We start from the raw sequence: 17,188 nt of genomic DNA on the forward strand, positions 1-17,188 counted from the left end.
AGCTTCCTCCGTAGAGTGGCTGGGCTCAGCCTTAGAGAGAGGGTGAGGAACTCAGACATCCGGAGGGAGCTTGGAGTAGAGCCACTGCTCCTTCACCTCTAAAGGAGCCAACTCAGGTGGTTCAGGCATCTGATCAGGATCCTCCTGGATGCCTCCCTTTAGAGGGTTTCCGGGCATGTCCAACTTGTGTTATAAGTTATTGTATGCTCGTGTAAAGGATAACTTCGGCACTCAGTTGTACACACGGAAAGTTCAACTCCCGCCTACTTTCACACCTCAACACACCTGGCCCTTCATTACGTAATATGGGCGTGCTTGACACTTACACAAATTGTTGGACGCCATTGGAAAGGGGATTTCAGACTACATCAGATGATCCAACAGACTTTGTTTGAAGCACACTGAAGCCTTTGTGTTAATGCAAGAGGCTGCTTACCTGCAGTGGACCACCATGGGCCCAGCGTCTGGAGGATTACAGGCCTTGACTCTGCGTAGAAAGGCCAGTGTTGGGGTGGGATACTCAGGCACTCCATGGTCAGGCCAGGCCATGAACTGGAACTGTCGAACCTCTCTCTTCTCACTCGAGCCATTCTGTCACAACGCACACGCACACGCACACACACACACACACACACACACACACACACACACACACACACACACATTAACATGTGTTTTGTCATTTATAAAAATGTGATGGGACACACTGAAAATCCCATGATTTGATCATGCAGCCATCACCTGCAACACTCATTAACATAAATGCATTGCAGTAACTAATTGATAACTCATCCAACTAGGGATGCTAATCTTGAAAAAGTTCTTAACCGATAACCGACCCTCGTTAACCGATTATTAACCGTTAACCGACAAGATCAGTGCGTCGCATGCAGCGGTGCTCCAGCTGCAGTATACGAGCACAACAGACAACTGAGTCTCCAGTTCACCGTCCGGTAGCGTTAACTTAGCAGCTACGATGCTGCGTGTAGTGTCGCGGACATGCAGCCACTTTCCCAGTAAAAGTCTCCACTGCACATTTAGTTTAGTTTAGCAGGTTGTCAGCTGTGTGTCTGCCCGGATTAACGATAGCTATTGACCGACAAACAGTGTGTGTGTTTGTGCTACGTTAGCATCTGTAGCTCTGCTGGTAGCTTCGTGCTCACCATTGTTACACACATACGACTGTATGTGAACGTAGGTGTAGCAGACAGTGTGTGTACAGTTTATTTGTCGGTGAATAAATGCTACGAGGCTACAACTCCTCCGCTCAAGCGAGCTATAGACAGGAGCCAACTTCCTGTATCTGTAACTCCGGCTCAGACTCTCTTAAGATGGACCAGCTTTTCTCCTTTAAGTGACGGGTCTTTTAACCATTTTAACCGATGGCGTTAATCGGTTAAAATGCTTAATGTCGGTTAACTGTTAAACGGTTAATTATTAACATCCCTACATCCAACCGATTAATGTGAGAATCTCACATGATGACATTACGGTACGTCACAACTGCATTCTGAGCAGCACTCAAAAACATGAATGAAACACTTTCCAAAGAGTCCCTGATAAATGATAGTACCCTGGTATGGCACTATCACTGGCAAAGCAGTTATCATCACATCCACAGTAAAGGCATTGTTACTTTTATTCATAACTCTCAGGAAGCCACAGTTTTCACATTTTCTTCATTCAAGCACCAAGACACAATCTTCTTCTTCTTAGATGCTTAAGCCCTTTTCAGATATGGAATATGTAACATTACTGTCTTCATCTTTCTGTTAAAGTGATAGCTTTGTGTCACTCAGACATAGTAGGTGTCTTTTACATAAATGTTCCTTACAACTTTATTCAGACATGAACGAAACAGCTGCATTGCGCACGCAATATTTGGCATCAGGTGAGAGAAAGAGGGAGAAAAAAAGAGAGATAAGTTGTGCTTCCTCCAAGAAGTTCCTGGTAATTTAAGTCTATTAGACTAATTCTCAAGGAACTAAGAGGTTCCACTGTTGTCTGCATTTCCACCGCGGTCTAAAGACCTGCGAAGATTAGGCTAATTAGTCCGCTGACGTATGAAAAAGCTACATCAGATCACAGCAGTAAACACTCTCTGCAGCCTGCAGTTCAGTGTGTCCACTTGTTCACACTAGAAAACACGCTGGAAAAAAAACATTTAGTCTCACTGCGACGATGTTTACTGCTGCATATATTTACTGATGCACATTGGATGTGATGAATGAAATGCAGCGGAGGAAAATGAAACTACAGTCTTCTCAGTAAATCACCTGTTGAGTGTTTGAGGGTTATTTATTTGTACTTTAGAACGTTAACGCCGTAACAATCAGAAAATAACTTTTCTTCCTCTCACTCACAGCACCGCCGAGCTGTGTTTTAACGCTCGCCCTCTCAGCTCGCCCTCTCAGCTCGCTCCCGCAGTCTATCTCCCCTTCTCTCTGTCTTTTTTAAAAGGAGTCGGAAATCCAACGGCAAAGTGTAACTTTACTTTTAATGTTATCAAAGATTAAAATGGTCCTAAATGGATACTAGAGTACTTCCTTGTTTTATGAATGAAGCGGTACATGAGTCGAAGCAGCGGTGCTGTGTGTGTGTGTGTTCCACCAATCAGCGACGGTCATCCCTGCAAACTTCACCCAGAGAGTTCCTGTACTTTCAGAAAGTACCCCCCCCCCCCCCCCCCCCCCCCCCCCCCCCCCCCCCAACCAGGGCCTTTTGGGGGGTAAAAAGACCCCGGAAATGCAATGAGTTCCTCAAAAGGTTCCTACTTCCGGGGGAAAGTTCCTGCGGTCAAGAGGGGCTATAGAGAGAGGCTTCCAAATGTTGACAGCGAGGAAGAAGACAGTTTTTGTTCTCTCACAGGCTGCATCACTGATGAACTTGTTTTAGCAAGTGATCCCACTGACACACTGTCACTACTAGTTCTTAGATATTCAATTCTACTGCCTGTTCCATATCATCCTCTTCTGCTCTAGTGGCACAGCGAGGGGAACAGTTTTATAGACTGATGTGATCCGAGAACTAAAAATTGTCTCTTTTATGGTGTTTCCTAGTTTATGAAACTGATTTTGTGTGCATGCTTCACCTTGTGCTGCTGCAGCCGTAACGTTACGTTAACCTGACAGCTTTCAATTCAGTCTTGTGTCAAGTTGAAGGTCTTATGGACATGCTACAAGTCCGACCCAGTAAGATTGCTATCTTGACTTTTGTAAAAGCGACCACGGTGCTTATTCAGACATGAGACAGGTTAAATTGGCATCACATTTACATAATAAGGTCTGAGAGGGGCTTTAGTGCTCTTCCAGAACAAACCATCAAAGCCTTCTGCTGTCAGTGAGCTAGGACTTGCTTTACTGCCATACATAGTCATACTTCATATACACAGTATACATACAGTATAGGGTTCTCACCTTATAGAGGGTGAATGTGCGTACGCTATACGTAGCCAGCTCCACAGTGTCCAGCATGGTCACCTGGATCATCCCATACGTCTCTGTGCCTCGACTGGGCCAGTACTGGTCACATTTCACCTGCACACAGACACACATCACCAACACTATTGTTACTGTTGAAGTTCTAGGGACAGCAGGAGGAGAGAAGGAGTGAGTGGTGAGGACCATTGGTATCTTTGGCTATTGTCTGAACTTTTACATTTTCTGAGTGCTAGTGACGGCTCCTAAGGTTGGTGATGTTGGCCAGATCATCCATCCATCCATCCATCCATCCATCCATCCATCCATCCATCCATCCATCCATCCATCCATCCATCCATCCATCCATCCATCCATCCATCCATCCATCCATCCATCCATCCATCCATCACTTTGGTCTAAGGTGGAATATGATGACAACTACTCATCAGACTCATCAGAACTAGAATGGCCCTCCGCCAAAGTGCGTGAGTTTAAACAACAGATCCCAGCTCCCAGCTGGCGGTAGCGTGAGGTGGTCGGCTTGTTATTAACACGGTGTGTTTCCGTGTAACGTATCAGGGGATGCCTCTCTCATCCAGCAGCCTTGTTATGTCTGTATAACGTTACACTACGTTGTCTCTCATCCCGTCATCTACCACTTTGTTCTTTCTCACCGCGGACGGCCAGCTGCTCCCGCCGCTCCTCGATGTCTCGCCAAACATCCACACACGTATCTCTCTGCTCTCAGAAGGAGGAAGGAGGCGGGGTCACGCGTCATCAACACGTCATCAGTTCCACTGCGCATGTGTTAAACCCTGTGGTCTTAATGCTCAGGCTGATCGGAATCCTTAAAAAAATTCCTGAAAATCTAATGGATTGTTCATTGTGCTACACTCCACCCCTCCAAAACATTTCATTAAAATCCATCTCAAACTTTTGGAGTAATCCTGTTAACAGACGGACAGACGGACAAACAAACAAACAAACAAACAAACCAACACCAGTGAAAACATAAGATAATCCTTCCAGGCCCTTGGCCTTGGCGGAGGAAATGAACAGTAAACAGCCTACACTTATGCTCCTACCCCTTCTCCATAACTCCAACTATTAACTCAATATTGATCATATATTCCTTTTTTTATTTCAGTTCCAACCTTGGTAATGAAGTGATGTTTTTCACCGGTTGTCCACGTTAGGTCAGATAATCCTTTATTATATGTTGATGTGGAGTGTTCCAGCAGCAGAAGGACCTGCGGTATCTCTCTTTCACACAGAAGCAGAAGCAGCCTGTCGCTGAAGTAGCTCTTTAACAACGCACGGGGAGAGCATGTGACTTGGAAACATTGTAGTTTCACCACGGCAGACCCGCGTCACTTACATCCGCCGCCGTCGCATCACATTTATGGAGCCTTGGGTAAGTCAGATTCTCTTAACACCACGGTTGTCCTTATGAATTCTCCCTCACATCTTTCCGTGATTTTTTTACTTTTCGACCGCAGCACCTACATTACCCACAATCCAACTGGACTGCTGACAGTTTGGTCAGAGATTCAGATGTGCTATGCTAGAAGCAGCTAATGTAGCCTGCAGCAGAGATGAGCAGCAGGCTACAGAGGTCTCGAACTCCACACCTGCAGATTTGTTTTACTTTTCAAACTTGTAGTCTTCAGCCCCAACTGACTCTGACTCAAGTGACATCACTTGAGGACATTTACCAGACTTCAACAGCTCCCTCTGGACACTAAAGGCTTTATACAACTTTTTTTCACACATGCAGTAGTTCTCCCCAACACCTGGAGACAGAGCCTTTTCTTTGAAAACAGCTGTCTGCTGCTGCTTCACAGACAAAATGAGTTTAAATTAACACTAATACAGCATCCACTGGTTTCTTAATGAGCTCTTTGGACTCCCTCCTCGCTACTATTGAATGAAGAGTTATAGGGTGAGCAAACAGCAATATAATAGCTTAAATATACTACAAGTAAAATATACACATACACTTTAGGAGCGTTGTGATGCAATGCAAAAGGAACATTAAGTGAGAGAGATTTCAGATTAAAAAGACTGAGTCATAGAACAAATTGGTACAATCAGAGTGAGCCCTGTTAGCGTTGCTGGTGTTATTCCCCTATTGACTGTGGGGGTGGGGGGATGGAAACAGAGGATGACAGGGGGTGAAGCAGCATACATTTGGACATCAGTGCTGACTGGAGGGCACCGGTGGCTTGGCATAACAGATGGGGCGGGGGGGGGGATTACGCTTCATAGTCCTGGGTGCGGGTGCGGTGTCAGTGTGGGGGGCGGGGGTTGTTGCGCAAGGCCTGTGGCCGAGTACAGGGCTAGGCAGCCTTTGGTCACTCACGTGACTCACGGGACTTGTGAGTCATGTAACAACTTTTAGTTTCACACGGGACACGATCACCGGTCTCCTGGTTGAAAGTCTTGTGTTTGTTTGAACCCTCTACCACCCCTCTCGCCCATTCTGAACGGACTCTCACGCTACGTCACTCTCTCCGACCGTCGGATAACGCTCCAATTACATCGGAGTTAATTGAAAGCCCGGTTAGTCACATACTGTTGCTTAAGGGTGCCTCTGTGCGTTGGTTTCTGACCAAACAGCGGTATTTGACGAGTTGGGAGTGAGAATGGGTTACCTTGGTAGAGGGCTCCTAACCTTGCACAGCAGCTGGATTCCTCGCGATGTCACAAGATCATGTGAGAATCACAGGATCAAATATCACACAAAAATCCATCTTGTCCGGCTTCAGGTAATGTGTTTGCGTCTAGCAAGCCAGATCAGGGACCAATCAGCGTCCTGTGAGGAGCTACTGGGCAGCTACGGGCGTGGCCTTTGTGTGTGAGACCGCGAGACGATAGTGTAAGACGACGTGGAGAGGAAACTGTTGGTTCTGAATAACAACTCCTGAAGAGGTTAGCGTGGATGCTGCAATGGCATCATTTCCATCAGAACTGGAGAGTATTTCTTCACTGAAGGAAGAACACAGAACGGCACTGAAGGCGATGCTTTTGTTAGTTTGATTGACGGATGGTTCATCCACTCACCTGCCAAGTATTTTTTGAAAGTGCCTGCCCTTTTCAAAACAGTTTCCAATGACAGCTTCTCAGATGGTTGTGAAAAGGTTAGAGGGCTCAGCCTGTGCTTGTAGAACCACGGTTACAATCGTGGCTCTAACTCACACAGGCTCTGCCCTCTACTGGACTCTATGGGTACAGTGGGTGGAGCCAGATGAATGCATGCCCAATCAAGCCATCCTCCTAACCACCTACCAAGACACCACTCCACCACTGGCCGTGTGTACGTTAAAATAGTTTGTGATTGCTGTAATCATCCCTCGTCTCCATACTGGGAGGGATACCTTCATAGTGGGACTACAAAGTCAGAAATGGGGACAAAGTCATTATATGCTAAAATGTATTCAAAAGTTGTGTCACAGCTAAAATGAGGCCTCAGCAAGCAAGAGTTTACTGTGCTGTCTGAAATAGCCGTCTGCCTGTCATGTAGAAACCTTGACAGAGCAACAGATCAACTGTGATTTACTGCTCCTGCTATCACTGCAGCTCTAGTACAAGATTGATTTTTTCCATTTCATATTTTTTTCACAATTCAACCTGCTTGTGGCTGTCTCACTTTCATGTCAACTGCAGGTTTTCCAGGTGGGCAATGATTGTACATCTACAGCATTAGATTGGCTGCTTTTAGGTAGTGGTAGTAACATTAGTTGTTATGTTTGAGTAGAGATTTATTTATTTTTTCACTGCCATGTAGATGCTTTTAACAACTTGAAAATACGGAGGCTGTTTTGTTTGTGGTTTTGTAAATGTTCAGCTATGGAAACCAGCTAGTAGCCTACTGCTACCGATGGATAAATAGATACTTCTAATTCCACTGTTACAGCAGCTTAGTAAAAAAGACAAAGATGCAAAGATGCAAAGTGCAAAAAACTATACAATACTTTTCGACGATAGCTTAAAAAAAGAAATTTTTATATGCGTAATGCTGTGAGGTGGACATCGTGCAAGTAGTGCAAAATGAAATGCTAAAATTTTTCCACGTGGACCCTATCTTTCAATGTGTTTGTGTCTAAGTGACTAATGGGGACAACATTCTCTCAGGCTGCAATCTGGTTCTATCGGGTCAAGCTGACATCGTCATTTACGTCCACTAAAAGTGTTTGTTTTTACCATGACAGGCTGTCTGACATTATGGACAGAGTGTTGCAAAGAGAAGTCTCGTTGTGAAATCTGGCGAGGTGACGTGTTGCCGGAAGACAACAATCCCCCCAAAAAATCATGAGCCTCTGTGTCCTCCGGTGCTCCTAACGGCATCTGCAAAATTTCACAGACGGGAGGAAAACAACCAATCAGAGCCGAGCTGGAGACTGCCGTCTCTGAGCAGCTGTCAATCACTCACAAACTCCGATCAAATGGTCACAGTAGGCAGCGCTGATCAAATATGAATATTGTTACCCGGCAGCCATGTTGAGATCAGTTGGGGAAATACCAAGCACCGCCCACCAGCCGGAGCAAACTTTCTCATTTTACAGCTAAACAGTACACTACAAGATGATTCTGAGAACATCTGAGGAAAGAAATAGACATTACAGTAACAGAATATTGATTCATATTTGATCAGCGCTGTCTAGTTTTACCGTTTGATCGGAGTTCACGAGTGATTGACAGCTGCTGCCGTTGAATGAACAGCCAATAGGAACGCTCTCTCTCTCTGAAATGACCTGTGATTGGTCAAAGTCTCCCATCACGTGCTAGATTTTTTAAAGCCTGAAAACAGAGCCATGAGGAGGTGCCGAAATCTTTTTATCTCTCAGAACACTTAATGCTGAAAGGTTATTATGGTATTTTTCCCTAATGATGCCGAAAACATTCTGCCTACTGAAGCTTTAACCTGTTAACTAAACCCACAAGTCACCAAGCTCTCAGGATCACCCATTTCATAAGGCCAGGCAAATGAATATCGTTGTGGCATTTTATGGAATAACTAATAGAAAATCGCTTCATTGTTTTTTTCGTCCATGGTATTTGTATTGTGGGGTGAACCTAACACTGCACTGCATTGTTGATGACTACTCAAAACAATTTAGACTTGTTTCAAATGGTCTGTAAGTAATCACATGATTTTTAACATAGCTGCATTGCTTTTGGGACATGTAAACTGTGATGCACATCAGCAGAGACAGTCTGGTTATCAGCAGCAGCCATTACCTCGGCCGCCGGTTAGAGCATCTCATATTTCCTGTACCTCTGGTTGAACCACAGACGGGCGTTATTGGCTCCGGCAGAGGGCTGATGGTCTCTGTCACAAATAATGATGGCACACCACTGTGGCACTCAGTTCTGCCCCTTGGTTGTGGAGTTATTAACAGTGTGAAAGAGGGCTGGAATCATTACTCATATGAAAACAGTGCCTGCCCTGCTATAGCTCTCATCTGCCACGTGATTAGCTGTGAATGCCCCATACCTCATGTCCACCAGCAGGGTGAGGCTGTTGCAGAGCCAATCCCATCTATACCACTGGAACTAGTGAACTAGACACAGAGCACATCACTTTACTGATGTATGGGACACTCTTCTTCCAGGCCCTCCCGTCTTGCATTCTGTCCCCCTATTTTCATTTTGTTGCTTTATGTCCTATTGTGTGAGAAGGGACAGCCCCCCCATTCAGACAAGAATCGCTCAAAAAGTATAACTTGTCGCTCTTATTTTTTTAAAAATTATGAGTTGCAGCAAGAGTAGCTGAAGATGATGATATATATTTTTTGTGTGTACATAGTGTTTCTTTACATCGGTGCGCTTTCACCCAGCTCGGCGGGTCAGGGACGGCCACTCAGCAGCGGCCTTGTTGGAGGATCCCCTCGGGGGAATTCTACCTGGCGCTGGCTGGCCTTTGCCGGGTGTATTTCCTCCATAGTGGTGCGCCGCGACCGGCTCTAGGTTGGCTTGGAAAGGCCCAGGGTGAAGGTGGCGCTTTACAGCACCCCTCTCCTGGACCTCGCCGCTTAGTACTCGCTTTGCCATCTTGCCACCAGGATTCCCTGCTCGACTGTCGACACCGGCGGACTGTGTGTGGCGATGTCGGCAAACCCATCCGACCCATCTTGAAACATGGACCCCTCTCGTTCGCCACGCTTTGTGGGGGTAACTTTCTTTGGTGTCATCACCATTCATATCTATACAACCAATGTGTTTATGATCAAACTGTTTACAAGAGCAGAAAGTTCTTCATACATCAAGCCTCTTAATTCTGCTCTCAAAGTGCACCAAATTGATGCATTTATAAAATGCTCTTTCTAAATGCATGATGTTTGCAAAGTCAATGAGCAATCTTGTTAAATAACCGTGATATGATTTTTGCCTTAATCGAGCAGCCCTACCACCCACATGCTGATATTGCAGGCCACTGTGAGGTCACCCGCCTGAACCAATCGCACGACCGCAACTTGTCAGATGGCTACATTTATTTTTTATATTATTTTTTGCTACATTTAATGACATATTTATTTATTTATCGAGTCATTTATTTATTTATCTTTGATTTTAACTTAAGTGTGTTTGGGTTTTAAAAAGGTGACCTTTGTTTGAATGAAAGAAGGTGGATGAAAGGGTTAAATTATAATGAAATATCTATTACTTCTACAGAAAAACTGAGCTTGCTCTATGTATTTATGTATGTATGTACGGGTATTTTTTTTTTGTATTTTTTTTTAGCTTTTCATATCATTCTGTAGCTTCCCAATGATGTTCCTTATGTATTCAAATCTGAACAAAATTTGGTTGAAATACGTATCTTTTAGTTTCTAAATGGTATTTTCCCAAGTGCCTCTAAAAACTATTTCCCACGTGACCTGACGTAGGTTTCTACATGATGACACTGCTACAAATTCACTATACATCCATATAGTCAGTCTATCTAACGTTACATAGCTACTGTCACTTAGATGGCGGTTGGCACACTCCCAGTTAGGAGAAGCAGACAGGAGTACCGGCACAGAAGCTAACCAATGTACTGCTGTGGACACCACGTTAGTTCGGATTCAGAAGTCACAAAAGCAAACTAACCGATGGATGCAGCGGTAGACCAGCAACTCCTGTGTTCTGCAAGGTAAAATTACTGTTTGTGTGAATGGAGTCTGGTGGCTTTGAAGATAGCGACATAACGTCTTCAGCTCCCCGCCCGTGGTAAAAATATTATAAATATAGAATGCACTCATATTATTGTTTTTTTTTTTAAGTTAGCCAAAATGCGTTTTCTGCTGCTCCCACCCACAGCTGCTTTACCTCGCCGTCAGACAGCCCTTTCTGACGGGGAACTGAAGCCGTTATATCACTCTCTTCAAAGCCACCAGACTCCATTCACAAAAACAGTCATTTTACCTTGCAGAACGTGGTATACATACAACCACTTCAAAAAATCCAAACTAAACCTTTCCCTTCAGTTATTTCCAAATTTAGCACAGCTAACTTTGACTCAGCTGGTGCTAGCATTCACATTATTCATTACTTTATTAATTAGCTTACTTTGGTAACCAATGTCACTGCTTTTTGCTAACGGCTGAGTGGGCGTTTCCATTTGAAAAAAATGGAAAAGAATGCCCTTTAAAGCCTGTTGTTCTTCTTCTTTGACAAATGCACTGTAAACCAAGGTCATTGTCATCACAGTATCATTTGGACTATTTCTCAACATGAGAGGCTCACCCGTGACTTCTCCTCTAGGCGGGTCATCATAATGATGGTGCAGGTCCTCTGCTCCCAAACCATCCTCCAGAAGTCACTCAGCGTCTCCGGCAGCGGCCCCTGTGTGGCAATGTAAGCATTCTGCTTCCTGTAGCCATCAATGTAGTTGGCGTTGACGTAGTCGCTTCCTGGAACTCCTGCAGAGAGGAAAAAGTTGGACAAAGTTAGAAAACAAATTAAAAGGGGAGCCAATCAGAAAACAGTGGGGGTTCTTATTAAAATATGCTGAAACACAGGTAAGTTTAAATAAAGGCCTGGTTCTCTCTGTGGTTGAGGTAAATCAAGACCCCCATCACTATTTGAGAATGAGGTGTGTAAAGTCGTCCTCACCATCCACAGGTGTGAGGATGACCCTGGAGTGGTCGTAGGCAATAACATTTGCATAGCGGTTCTTTGGCTTGTTGACCTCCAGGTTGGAGTGCTCCCAGGTGAACTGCTGTCCTGGATCTACAGACTGGCACACAGAGGAGGGGGAGAGTGGGAGAGAGGGATATACAAATGTGGGAGGGAGAGAGAGCAGGTAAGCATTTATTACAATAGTGCCTATTCTTCTCAGCTTTTTAAAGCCTGTCAGAGCTTGGAGCGAAGAGTCCAGACCAATAAATGTGACACAGACACTAATTTGTCATCCCTCCCCCAGCCTGAGGCTCTATAATATGAAAAGCGCTGGATGATCTTTAAGCCCCCTGGATACACACTGGACTCCTAAATCCCTTCCAGCCTTCCACCTACCAGCTCGTTGCCTGATATTAACAAAGAACAGATCCAGTGATGAAGGGAAAGCTATATAGGGACAATGGTCGTAGCGGTGTGTTTCCCCGCAGCATACATTAGGTTGAGTGATTGATGTGGGACCACTAGCTTTATACCAACAGTGACCAGATACAGATTTGTGGTAGATGTTATTTCTCAATATAGCCAAAAATGACAGGGAATAAAATAGTGGTAACTCATTTGAGATTGGGTGACGCACCAGAACTATGGGAAGCAGCCTCACATTTTGATCCACATGTGGGCGTGTCTGTGGGCATCTGACTTTTCCTCTAGCTCCACCATAAGGTCAAAATTTCCCATTGTCCAATAAAGTGGGAACCTTTTCTGGGTCAAATTGACCGTTATAAGCGGATGATTATTAGAACCAAATGTTTGCAACCACAGTGCCTCACAGTCCTGCTAACATGGCTGTAGACTCACAGAGCCCTATCGTACAACCCGCGTAAAGCGGCGCACAGTGCAGCGCAACTGTCATTGCTAGTTTCAAATGCAGTTGTCATTTTCACGTCCAGCGCCCACGTTGTGTAAATAGCAAACATACTTGTACGCCCATCTATGCGCCCATGGGCGTGTTGGTCTTAAAATGAGGTGTGGTCAGGCGCTTTGTTGCCGCATTGCTATCTTGAGGCAGCAGGAAGCGATTGCCCCATTGACCAACAACAACCTGGTCTAAAGTCTTGTACAGTGTTTTCCTGCTATTTAAAGGGTGCATTATACACAAAGTAAGATGCCTCTACATAGGCAGGTTGACAACATGCGTACACTCTGCTTGTTGCACACACAGGGACGCGCAGCAACGCTCCTCCTCCTCCTCAGTTACATAGGTTATCGGTGCATTTGCTCATATGCAGTCAAATGGAGTTGTTGATGGGACAGAGGATTGGAAGATGGCGGAGGCAGAGGGTCCACCGACCAAGGACCAGATACCTTTTCTTTCCCTCCCTTCACAATATGCCACAGCAACATTAATTCAGCACCCCGTCAATGGACAGTGACAAATGGTAAACAGAGTGCCCTCCTAATCAGGAGACAGAATATGAAACTCATCAATATAAGACATTCTAGGGCTGTACCGAATAGTTGGAAGCTTCGAGGCTTCATTCATAATGTTGACATTCAAATTCTACATCAACATTCAAATGCTGTGCAGCTTCTTTTTTTATGTGTATTTATTCAGTTGCAGATAAAGATTAGGCTACCCTAATATTATTTGTGTTATATTATTTGTAGGATTAGATTCCAGTGGTGGCTGCATGATTACTTCCGATTTGTGTGATCCAAACATTTCCAGAGCGTTGTAGTCCAAAAGTCAACATTTATTGAAAAAAGATAGATGTAATCATTTTCAAAATTCACATGTTTTTATCTCACAAAAATATTCTGCAGCAATCCATATTTGTTGGCGTTTAGCCTTTCAAAAACATTTTCACTGCGGAAAACTGTTCGCTTCTCCTATTTGACGAATCCGCCATTTAAATAGCAAGCTTCAGGCGCACCTGGCTTCTAAAGGGAACGGGAGATGACACTCTTGATGGGTTTAATAAATGTTACGCCCAAAACACATCTATGATTAAGAGACTGAATACATTACAACCCCTTTGCACCTTGCACCTTACTTTGTGCCCAGATTATGTGCCATTAAAATGGTAAAAGTGGAGTTGGACACGATCTAAATGCACCTGCTCCATGCACTTTAGACCATGCGCTATAGATCGTTTAAATAGGGCCCTCAGTCTTGAAATTTATAGATAAGCTGCATATTTTATGGACAACAGGGTGTACTCATTGCGTTCCTAGGGCTATTTACATAGACATTTTATAAATATTCTACACTTATTTTTTCTTTGCTTCCATAAATCATTTTATTTGAGTATCTTTTCAATTGCTAGAGCAAAGCTTTAGTGTGTAACAGACGACTCAAACTGCAGAAGTTCTCATTTTTATGCGATTCTTTCGGTCTCCACACAAAATAAACGTGGCGTTAGAACAGATGCGGATTTTCTAAGTAACAAGAAACCACTTAATTTACGCACACAGATCGACAAAGACATCACACATCTCAAACACATCCTCCATAATAATACCCTGGTTTCTTTCTCCCAGTAGATCCAAAAGCATTGGGAACAAACAATTTCTGGAAAATTTGCAACTAAAATCATCTAACAAATCAAACAAACTGTAACATTATGGCCACCAAACTAGATATTTCTCCCTCAACCTCAGAGTTAGTTAACATCCCTTCCTCAAAAAAACAAAACAACAATTTTGCAAAAACATCTACTTCATGACAAAAAAATGACAACCTACAACTCATACAGAATAAAATACTCCACAGAACTCACTTCACTGGGCAAAACATGTTTAAAATGGGATTCCCATCAGAAATCTGTTCACATTGCACACACAACAGCCCGGATAGCTATGTTCAAACCACCTGGCACTGCACACCTACCCATTCAAGACATTTGGAAAGAATCAGAGTCACTTTTCATCTAACGGACCAGCCCAGTCGCACAGCAAATCGTGAAATAGTCCAAAAATGTGTGTACATAGACACAAATTTCACATTTTTTTCGTGATGGCCGGCACAAAATCAATACATGTGAAATCCATGTAATTGTGAACCGGGAAGTATAGAGAGCGGTGAACGCTGTGTAGAGAGGAGGTCTGGGTGGATGGGTGGGTCAAAAAACACCGCCCAGGAGACCGGTGTTCGTGTCTCGTGTGAAACCACAAGTCAAAGTCGATTTATTTTTCACATAACTTCTGTACTTAAGTTACAGCACTTATTTTAACCAAAACTGAGATATTTTCCTAAACCTAACCAAGTAGTTTGTTGCCTAAGCCTAACCAAATCGATCTTTTCTTCAACCTAACTAAGTAGTTTGTTGCCTAAGCCTAACCAAGTCGATCTTTTCCTAAACCTAACTAAGTACTTTGTTGCCCAAGCCTAACCAAGTCTATCTTTTCCTAAACCTAACTAAGTAGTTTGTTGCCTAAGCCTAACCAAATCGATTTTTTCCTACACCTAACTAAGTAGTTTGCTGCCTAAGCCTAACCAAATCGATTTTTTCCTAAACCTAACTAAGTAGCTTGTTGGCTAAGCCGAACCAAGGTGATCTTGAACTGGAGCGGAAATTGACGCATGCGTCACGTGTTACTGAACATTCATAGGAAAACACACAAAAAATACATTGTTTAAAGTCGCGCTGAGCATAACGAAAAAAAAATTGCGAAATTTGTGTCTATGTACACAAATCAAATAGATTAAATGTCATGACTATTTTCACGAACTGCCGTGAGACTGTGTTGTACGCACAACTAACATAGCCTTCTCCTATTTGTGAACTGAGCTGTATTCACTGTTCTTGTCTTCCTCGTGTTGTTCGTGCTTTGTCTTTTGTCTTGCAATAAAAAAAAAAGACGGTGAAATATGCTTCTCTAAATAGTATATTCTACTTCTATTCTATCTATTTGTACTCTTAAATCATTGCTGTATGTGAGATAGAAAGCCATTCCTGTGACCCAGTGATGGGAGTGTGTGTCCTGATGGGAGCTGTTTTCACTATGCTGCCTGATGATTGGTCTCTATCGATTGCCGGCTGTGAATGCAGGCGCAGGTTTAGCTGAATAATGACACGCTGAAGATTGTTATTCATGATTGACCTTTCACGCTTCTACTAATCTCGCATCATCTGGAAAACAAACACACACCCGTATTCACACACACACACACACACACACACACACACACACACACACACACACACACACACACACACACACACACACACACGCTGGAAAATGCGGCTGCGAAGAGGACTCTAATATCCTGCTGCTTTTCCTCCTGACTGGCTGGACGGCGGCTCACCGCCCCCCCGCCCCCCAGTCTACAACTGATAATAATGACAACGGAGAAAGAGGTTGAATGCACATCTTATTTAACAGCCTGTTAGGTAAGGCTTCCACCGCTCTGCACTGACAAACCACTCACATTACTGCTAATGTGCTCCGCCGACGTGGAGATCACTTACCGAGTATGTCAGTGTAATCACACTCAGGGAGCTGCGGTTTCACCAACGAAAAACAAAGCAGGTAAACACAGAGAGAGGAACAGCCGGGCGTGAAGCATGTGGATTTGTGTATGACAGAGTTCAGAACCTGCTGCCACATTCACTGGGTTCAGAATAATAATTTACTTTGATTTAATACACATTACATGAGTCCTTATTGACTGCTCTTAACACTAAACCTCACTAACTACTCCGCACACCTTTTCATCTATCTTACGGCACGCTGTCATGACGATCACATTCACTTTGGTCAGTGTTGTTTAAATTAAACATAAAATAACATAAAAACAAACTATTATCTGATGCTTTGTGTGCCTTCGATTGTTGGCATCAAATGTATGCTGATATAGAAGAAACATAATTCTAACTCTAATTTCCTGTACCTTGTACACACAAATACAAATGTACTGACCATATGTATGTCTGTGATACTTCGGAATCAACCTGTCAATCACAAGTTAGCCCCGCCCTAAAGCATACCCTGCTTTATGGTCTATTTGACTCTAAATGGGACCATCATTTACTAAATGAACATCATGCTGTATTGAAGAAAACTTGAAACTAGCGATTGAGACCATAAACTCATGTTTACAATGTTTACTGAGGTAATAAATCAAGAGAGAAGTAGACTCATTTTCTCATAGACTATACAATCAGACTTCCTTATGCAACCAGAGGAGTCGCCCCCTGCTGGCTGTCAGAAAGAATGCAGGTTTAAGGCACTTCTGCATTGGTTTCAGTTATCAGGCTACATCCAAACTAATTGGTTTTCTTAACGTTTGCTACATTAATGCCTAGCCTCCACACTAGCCCCTAAAACTATCCGCTTCTTGTTTGGGTCTTATCAGTGATGGCGTGTCCTTCCCTGATTCGTCACGCCCTATCACGTGAAACTTTTCCGGAAGAAAACAAACAACATCTGTTGTGTTCTTTGTCGCGTTGAACGCCTTATACTTGTGTGTTTCCAGTAACAGCTCCACCTCGTCGCCATTGCTGTACTTCCTTCATGGAATTTTCTGCAACTTAACAACCAACTGCTGCTGCTTCCTGTTTACACCGGCACACACATGCCCAGTGTACATGAATGGTCATGTGATGAACGTTTTCAGGCGTGGTAGTATGGACGGAGATTCATTCTGAAACGGCCCTAAA

General features: G+C 43.8%; 1 protein-coding gene across 17 annotated transcripts in view; it reads right to left on the reverse strand.

Moving 5' to 3' along the window:
• Positions 1-17,188, reverse strand: part of ptprfa (protein tyrosine phosphatase receptor type Fa) — a 452,868-nt gene that overhangs the window by 24,348 nt on the left and 411,332 nt on the right. For all 17 annotated transcript variants that reach the window (XM_074636845.1, XM_074636843.1, XM_074636842.1 and 14 more), the window contains 4 exons: positions 11,520-11,643; positions 11,151-11,326; positions 3,417-3,536; positions 437-591 (listed from right to left, as the gene is read on the reverse strand). In XM_074636845.1, the coding sequence (XP_074492946.1) occupies positions 437-591; positions 3,417-3,536; positions 11,151-11,326; positions 11,520-11,643 (575 nt within the window). The remainder of the gene's footprint in view (positions 1-436; positions 592-3,416; positions 3,537-11,150; positions 11,327-11,519; positions 11,644-17,188) is intronic.

Source organism: Sebastes fasciatus, chromosome 5, assembly GCF_043250625.1.
Source record: "Sebastes fasciatus isolate fSebFas1 chromosome 5, fSebFas1.pri, whole genome shotgun sequence".
Lineage (NCBI taxonomy): Eukaryota > Metazoa > Chordata > Actinopteri > Perciformes > Sebastidae > Sebastes > Sebastes fasciatus.